The sequence below is a fragment of the Panthera tigris genome, chromosome B4, assembly GCF_018350195.1.
Source record: "Panthera tigris isolate Pti1 chromosome B4, P.tigris_Pti1_mat1.1, whole genome shotgun sequence".
In the NCBI taxonomy this organism is placed as follows: Eukaryota; Metazoa; Chordata; class Mammalia; order Carnivora; family Felidae; genus Panthera; species Panthera tigris.
This window is the reverse complement of record NC_056666.1, coordinates 66,540,357-66,548,785: the sequence shown is the minus strand read 5'-3', so window position 1 is coordinate 66,548,785 and position 8,429 is coordinate 66,540,357. Positions and strand designations below refer to the sequence as shown.

The window sequence follows — 8,429 nt, the reverse complement described above, 5'->3', positions numbered from 1 at the left end:
GCCTACATTATTTCCATCCTAGTGGACTTTAGGCCAATAGGAATGAACATGTTATATATAAAACCAAATTGCCAACCCATCACGCTTTAGATGATTAATACTAAATACAAAACAAATCGCAAATTATCTTGTGAGTTATTGCCATTAGAAACTGTTCACCTTACCTCCCTTTAAAAAACAAACTAAATATACGATTGATACTGCCGCCCCTCTCCCCACCGAGGAACTCAGGGGCAGCAGGAAATGGTCTTTTCCGCAATACGGTCCAAATTCATGAAAAAAATATATACAGTCCTAGAAAGAAAACCTTTTCCAAGTGATTCCAAGTGAGAGGGGCAGGAGCGGGAAGAAGGTAGAAGAGGCCTCAGGTGGTGAGACGCCTCGTTAGAGAAGCAAGATGTGAGACACCTGGGAGGGAGAGCCGAGAGCTTCACCCACGGTGGGCGGCTCCACACGCGAAGCCTTTGAAGAGCCAGCGGGGAGAAGCCCACTTGCTTTTGGCTTAAGAACAGAGACGTGGTGGCTAGGGTCGCCCTTCCTGGCTCCCGATGAAAAGCCCCACGCCTACAAGTTCTCCCCAGCTAAAGCTATCCCCGCCCCTCGACGGCCTAGGAAAGAGGCGCCATTATGGGAATGAACGTCCAGGGACTCAAGGTCTCCAGTCTCAAGCTCCAGCAACACAACTCACCGGGATCCCCCGACCCAGTTCATCTCCCTGAAACGTCTGAGGCCCCAGAGGCTGGAAGCTCAGATGCCTGGGTTGTGTACGGAACCACTTCTTCAGCCTCAGCCAATTTATTAGGCCTCGGCCACCTACTTCCGCCCCGCCCCAGGGCCGACGGCCCACCCTCCCGACAGCCTCTGCGCCCAGGCTGGCTGCTTGTTAGCCTCCCGAAAGCCTCTGCGGTTTCTGCGGAGACAGTGGCCTGATAGGGCGGCAAGGGACCCTGTGGGAAAGCAGCCAGTCCGCCTAAGGGAAGAGGAATCAGCAGTTTTAACCGCTCAGGCAAGGGAAGCCTAAGTAAATGAAGTTTCGGACTGTGGCCACAGGGTTAGAGTTTCAAGCCACCGCCACCATAATTTCATTTAGTTCTATATTGGTCTCAGCCTTCTTTTTCAGATCAAAGATCAGACTTGGGGGAGAAAAAGAAGGCAAAGAGAAAGTTATAAGATTCCTAATCCTAACGATGTTTGCATTCCCCGTTTATCACTCTGTATCCAGTTCCTTTAAATATCTTTCACATACGGTTTTAATATTCCGTAAACAGTTGTTTATTAGAAATCTTGCACGTTGGTGATTTACTCTTCGGTACATTTTTATAAGTTTCTGAGAGTGATCAAAATTTTATTTAAGCTGTAAAGGCCCAAAGACTCTCAACTTCTTAACGAAAAAAAAAAATCTCAAAACAAAAATTGAATTTTGCTATTCATTTCTGTGTTATGTTTGTATATCTTCATAAAACATTTATCCTACAACCTGCTCTATGATATTTTGGCTGGAAACTAGAAATCTCTTGTCCCCCCAAAAATGCACAAAGTAATTCCACCCGTTCCCCAATTGTCAAGATCGTTTCCCAGAATTTAACCTAGGGAATATCTCATAATTTCAAATATAAAATATCTCCTATTAAGTCATTGGGAATAAATATTTAAATAGGATTACCTCCCAGGGTAGATATCTTGTTTAATGATATAAATACCAATTTTTATAATAAAAATTCATCAAAGTATATCTATTATTGGTTTGAATTAGACCAAGTGAATATTTCAGAACAAATTTCAGAACAAATCAATCTTCCACATTGTATAGCTGGTCATTCTCAGTAACCAAACCATACAGTTAAGTTAGAAGCAACGACCCAATGTTATTAGCTTTTCCTACTTTTAACATTTTTTGAACAGGAACAAATTGACTAAAAGGGTAAAATAACTTGCTAAAAGATTAACTGACTTTTGGTATATTATTGTATGTGGAAAGGACATAAAGGAGAGGTTAACCAATTTACTAAAAAAATCAAGAACTGGGAGCTGGATATAAACATCTCTTCTCCCTGACTAAAGTTACTGCTTTCCTTCCAGTCAGTCACAGGGAGGCAGTAGATGTGGTGAATTACGCTAAGGAAAAATTAATCTAGGAGACACATCTTCAGACAAGATATTTTCTGGGTTTTCCTTCACAGCAAAAGACATTTCCTCATGAACTAATTATTAGGTGGTTATTTATAACAGCTGAAATGTTGACCTAAGATCTCATCTTCAGTGTTGTTTTATACCTCACATGAATAAGACTAGCATGATCAATAGATAATGAGTCAAACACAGTGCTATTTTAGGGCCAGTAGGGCAATTAGGTAATCTCTTGGGTCAGTAAACAGTTCAAGAAAGGAATACAGCACAGATGAAATACTACTTACCATTTGTTGAAAGGAAATCCATCTAAAATTCTTAAACCTTAATTTATCTTTGTTACTAAAAATTACTTACTTTCTGGTGATTTACTATATAAACATACAACATATATATAATCTACAATATATATTGTTATTTATGTGTAGATGTCTTTATTATAAAAATCATTTCTGATGTTTTACACTTTTAAAGCATATAGTTTTATATGTTTTGTATATATCCTTGAATATATATAAGCATGGGAGTAGAATTTAAATGGTTTTAATTAGATCTGTACTTAAGGGGCTCAACATCAAGTCATATCTCACATTGACCTTTTCCCCAGTTCTAGTAACTGGCTTTCAACCTTCCTTATACCACAATTCTAGCAACCAAATTTCTATCTTATTTTCCTCATACCTAGTCTTTTGCTCCAAGACATTAAAAACTTGTTCCTGCACCTCAGCGTCAGTATCAGTTGGTAAACTGACCTACCTACAATTAAGTGTGGGCCCATTTGGATCTCTAATGTTCTATGCTTCTAGACTCCCCCTGCACTGCTCCTTCTATACAATGGCTTGGCCTCCAGTGATGTAAGCCACTTGCCTCGATTGCCGGCTGCTTTCTGACCTACACATCCCTCTGTGTAGCATATTCTGCCTGGCTGAACATCCTCCTGTCACTTCCATTTAAGGTTACCCTGGCCCTCCACTTCTCCTGTCACAGTCAGGAGATGTGATATAAAGAATTAAAATTTATAAATGTAAGACAGCCTCATTTTGACACATGAAAAGCATGAGATTAGGAGTAAAAGATGTTGAAAATAAACACCTTAACACTACAATCTCTACATACAGACTTTGTAAATTTTAATGAAATGATTGTGCTGCTAATATGGCCAGCTATCAAAGAGACTTGCATGACTTTGCCACTCACATGTTAGTAAATTTGCTGAATTGAATGCAAACAAATGAAAAGAGACCTGTGATGATTCTTGGAATTAATATAGGTACATGGGAAAGTTAAGAATATTGTTACTTATAAAAGTCAGAATAGTTCTTTACTCATAGTAAAATGAAAATGAAAATCATTCAACACTGAGACAGGTTATATATTCTATCACAGAGGTTGGGAAACTTCTTCCGAAGGGGGTCAGATAGGAAATATTTAAGCTCTGTTTTATCTACCCCATTCTGTCACTGTAGCTTAAAAACCAGAAACAATAAATAAATGGGTATGACTGTGTTCCAATAAAACTTTATTTCCAGATGCTGAAATAAAAACCTCATAAAAGTCTCACATCACAAAATATTATTCTTCTTTTGATGTATTTTTGACCACTTTAAAATGTAAAAACTGTTCTTGGCTCAAGGGCCAAATTTGGCTCACTGCTTGGGTTGTAATTTGCCAACCTCCATTTTAGTTTAATGCATATTTTCCCAGGCTTCCAGATGACTAGAAATGTGTATGTATGTTGTGTATGGGGGTGGATGGGGAAGCAAAAATGTTTTTGCATATTCAAGAATATACTCATCCTTACCAAAAAAAAAAAAAAAAAAAAAAGGACCTTTACATTTTTTTTAAATATGCAAAATTTTGCTTGGCTATTTAGCAGTTTAAGTCCTCCATTCGTGATGTAGAGAATTTTTTTAATGCTCTTGGTTATTATCAAATAACAAAAATGGAAGTGGGAAGTAATCAAATTATCTCAAAGCCTTAACAAAAGCTAGAAAAAGACAAACAAACAAACAAACAAAATCTCTTAAAAATAAGGTTCTCGAGAAGCTATTTCTACCATCTAACTGGGGTTGGATTCCCAAATGGTTAACTTTTGATTATAGAGTCACATACCTCCAAGTAACAACTATCTAAAGGACACAAGGAAGGAGATAGAAGTGAAACCTTGCACTCGTTTATTTAATAGTTACATTGTAAATAAATATGCTCCATTGCTAAAAATAGCCGTTATGGAGTTGGAAGATTTTTACTATAAGGACAAGTAAACATACGGATGGGAGTATAGCAAATAATTATTTTTTATACTACAGAAGACTTCTATTTACCAAAAACAAACAAACAAACACCCCCCCCCCAAACAAAACAAAACAAAACAAAAAACCCACAAAAAGGAATATCCTCAATTACAACTTGTCTGATAGGTTCTAGGACTTCATGTGGAACCACAGAAAAAAACAAAATGGGGGTTGGGGCAGCGGCACCAAAGATCATATCTAAGTATTTGATACTTTGTTTTTTCCAGTGGCCTCCATACTTGTCACTTTCTTTTCTCTCCATTTTAGATTCATTCAATACTCTTTTCAGACTCTTTATGTTGACACTCTTGTCCCTCCTCCCCCATTTCCCTCGTTCCTTCTCCCTCATCTCGTTTTACAGCTCTTGAAAAATCTCCCTTCCTTTTTGCTCTTCCCCTTGTGGTATCCACTAAAACCTTAGAGAAGAGACGTATATCCTGAAACTTCTGTGGGTTTCTAAGTGACGCTGAGCATGCTCAGTAGCAAGGGCAGGTTTTGTTGCCAGCAGCTGCCCTGATTCGACCTCTCCAAAAATAGACATTTAACTCTTTGAACTCCCGGGTAAAGATGTAATTCGTTTTGCTCTCTCCTCATTTTCAAGGTTCAAAGGGAGGCAGCGAGGATTCCAAGGTCCCACCGCTCTGCCAGCCAATGAGGAGCCTGAGAGGGAGGAGCCTGGGGCGGCTTGGTGCAGCTTGAGCTTCTGAGAGATTCATCCCCGTAGATGCAGTGGAGTCTGAGGTCTGCTGCATCTGTCACAGCAGAACAAAATTAAAACAAAAACAAAAACAAAAACAAAAACAACAGAAGAGGAGAAATGCTGCAGACTATGGAACGCTGTAGGACTTTCTGAAACATTTGCTGGGGATTCCCGCGGAGCATGATCTTTTAAAACCAATTCTTTTTGAAGCCGGTTTGGGTAACTGGGAAAATGACAAATATGCTAAATGCAGCAGCTGATCGGGTGAAATGGACCAGATCGAGTGCTGCTAAAAGGGCTGCCTGCCTGGTGGCTGCGGCATATGCTCTGAAAACACTCTATCCCGTCATTGGCAAGCGTTTAAAGCAATCTGGCCACAGGAAGAAAAAAGAAGCAGTTTACCCGGCTGCAGAGAACAGAGAAACACTGCATTGCACCGAGAACACTTGTAAAAAACCTTGTCCTGGAGTGAATGCAGATTTTTTCAAACAGCTACTAGAACTTCGTAAAATTCTCTTTCCAAAACTTGTGACCACTGAAACAGGCTGGCTCTGCCTTCACTCAGTGGCTCTAATCTCAAGAACCTTTCTATCGATCTATGTGGCTGGTCTGGATGGAAAAATCGTGAAAAGCATTGTGGAAAAGAAGCCTCGAACTTTCATCATCAAATTAATCAAGTGGCTTATGATTGCCATCCCTGCCACCTTTGTTAACAGTGCAATAAGGTACCTGGAGTGCAAATTGGCTTTGGCCTTCAGAACTCGCCTGGTAGACCATGCCTATGAGACCTATTTTACAAATCAGACTTATTATAAGGTGATCAATATGGATGGGAGGCTGGCAAACCCTGACCAGTCTCTTACTGAGGATATTATGATGTTCTCCCAGTCTGTGGCTCACTTGTACTCCAATCTGACCAAGCCTATTTTAGATGTAATCTTGACCTCCTATACGCTTATCCAGACTGCTACATCCAGAGGAGCGAGCCCAATTGGGCCCACCCTATTAGCAGGACTTGTGGTATATGCCACTGCTAAAGTTTTGAAAGCTTGCTCTCCCAAATTTGGCAAATTGGTGGCCGAAGAAGCTCACAGAAAAGGCTATTTGCGGTATGTGCACTCCAGAATTATAGCCAATGTTGAAGAAATTGCCTTTTACAGAGGACATAAGGTAAGATAGAAATTAAGGTGATGGGTGAAATGTGAGACTCTTCCAGCTGCCACTGCAGTGCTAGATAGCATCTGTTGTGCTGTCGATGGACCCACTTCTTTAGCGTTTTAGATTTCTATGACGTCTAAACCTGTATTGAAGTATATGCTTCCTTACCTTTCCGATTACAAGCTGTTAAAGAACTATGGAGTGCAAACTTTTCTAAAGTGTCATAAGAATACGATATCCAACAATCTGAAAAACAGCCTGCTTAGCCTCAGGTACCCAAATATGCTCAGAAGTTTCTCTAAAGCATTTTCTTAAAACTAAAGTTCTAACTAGTCCTAGAGCATTAGAAGAAAATGTTTGTTTGGAAACTAAGTAAACACGTTTCCACTGGGATGGAAAATTTAGGATGGTATTCTTGTTGTTGTTGTTCTTTTGTTTTTCAAGAAGGGGAAAGAAAAACAAACCCGATGCTTTTACATGAAAGACAAGTTTGACAATTTTGCCTGCCTGGTCAATGGACTGACTTCAGTCCTAAGAATTGCAGGAGAATGTGTCTCACAAGTAGTATTTGCATTACTATTGGTTACTGTTCAGTACCATATTTTGACACAAATAAAAAGAGGCAGTGAAATGAAATTTTGTCTAGCTTTCAGGGAAAAGCTAAGATTAGAGAAGAAATGAGGATGAGAAAAAGAGTTCCAGAATGTTATTTTTAAATATTAAAGATTTTCAACATGAAGCAGATCCCTAAAATAGTTAGCCTAATTACATAAGCAGGCAGTGCATTAAAGTAACTTCAGAATATTAAGTATGATGGAAATTTTTAAGGTGATGAATCTGAAATCTTAACACAAATGACTTCACAAATGAAATATTAAGGAATTCTAAAATTGAAGATGGTATTTTAATTACCAAGCAGTATTATTTAATTTTTGAAGCATCATCAATTATCAAAATACTTTTAAAGTAACAGCAACCTGAAGAAGAAAATTTAAAGCAAATTTAGGACTTTTACTTCCACTTGAAAATTGGTCTCATGCGTTATATTAATCATACTGATTGGTCATTCCTCTTGAATCATTGAACTCAGTGATGTAAATTATAGCATGTTGTAGGCTTCTTGCATTTAAGACAAAATCCAGTAAATTGAGTTAGTTCAAAAATGGAGTCTAATTACACGTATACGTGTCACATCTTTATTTTTAGGTATTTTTGGTGTGATCAAGAAAGATAAGGTTCTAACATTGCTTATTCATGTCTTACAGGATATTATTTAATCTTAACATCTTATATATATAATTTTGAAATCATAATTGTAAATCAGTTATGTGTATTTTATACTTACTATTCTATTGACTGAGTATCATGGTTTTTTAAAAATAATACAGGTGTGACCAAAATTAAAAAATAATGACTAATTCTGATAGTGATCTATATTTATTCATTGTTAGATCGTAGATAATAATATCCTAATTAAAACAAAATAATATGTACTTATCTTTTTAAAAAGTCCTCAAACGTACAGTATTTAATTTTATAGCTCATGCTGAGTTAATTCTTATCTCTGTTTGCCTCCATAGGTAGAAATGAAGCAACTCCAGAAAAGTTACAAAGCTTTAGCAGATCAAATGAACCTCATCTTATCCAAACGTTTGTGGTATATCATGATAGAGCAATTCTTGATGAAGTATGTTTGGAGCAGCAGTGGACTAATTATGGTGGCTGTACCTATTATCACTGCAACTGGCTTTGCCGATGGTGGTAATGGCATTTATGCTCCATCTCAACTATATGTTTAAGATTATTTCTCTTGAAGGTGTCACTGCTGGTTTGGTGTGAGTGAAACTGTGTATATAGTCATTGTTCTATGGTCATTTATTGGTCAGAAACAACGGCAGACTTTGCAACATCCAATAATGAGACCAGCAATATGAAAAGAAGTGTCTCAAAACACCTTTCTAGTTCTGAGATATTTCAGAGATCCCTGATGCAGTGTTTCTGGAAGTTGACCTTGAGCAATCTTAATTATTCTACCTAATACAAAATGATTCCCTAGTTTGCATTTAAATTCAAAGCAAATTAATACCTTCAAAAAGAGTATTATACAAGTTTTCCGCGTGTGTTGTAAACTTCAGTTCTGAACATCCTAT

General features: G+C 37.9%; 1 protein-coding gene across 3 annotated transcripts in view; it reads left to right on the top strand.

Moving 5' to 3' along the window:
* Positions 1 to 938: 938 nt before the first annotated feature.
* The window catches only part of ABCD2 (ATP binding cassette subfamily D member 2), a 70,451-nt gene continuing 62,960 nt past the window's right edge, over positions 939 to 8,429 (top strand). For all 3 annotated transcript variants that reach the window (XR_006219891.1, XM_007090799.3, XM_042992109.1), the window contains exons 1-3: positions 939 to 1,021; positions 5,023 to 6,291; positions 7,860 to 8,040. Coding sequence is in view for 2 of the 3 variants with exons in the window: in XM_007090799.3 (XP_007090861.2) it covers positions 5,353 to 6,291; positions 7,860 to 8,040 (1,120 nt within the window). In the remaining variant the exon portion in view is untranslated. The remainder of the gene's footprint in view (positions 1,022 to 5,022; positions 6,292 to 7,859; positions 8,041 to 8,429) is intronic.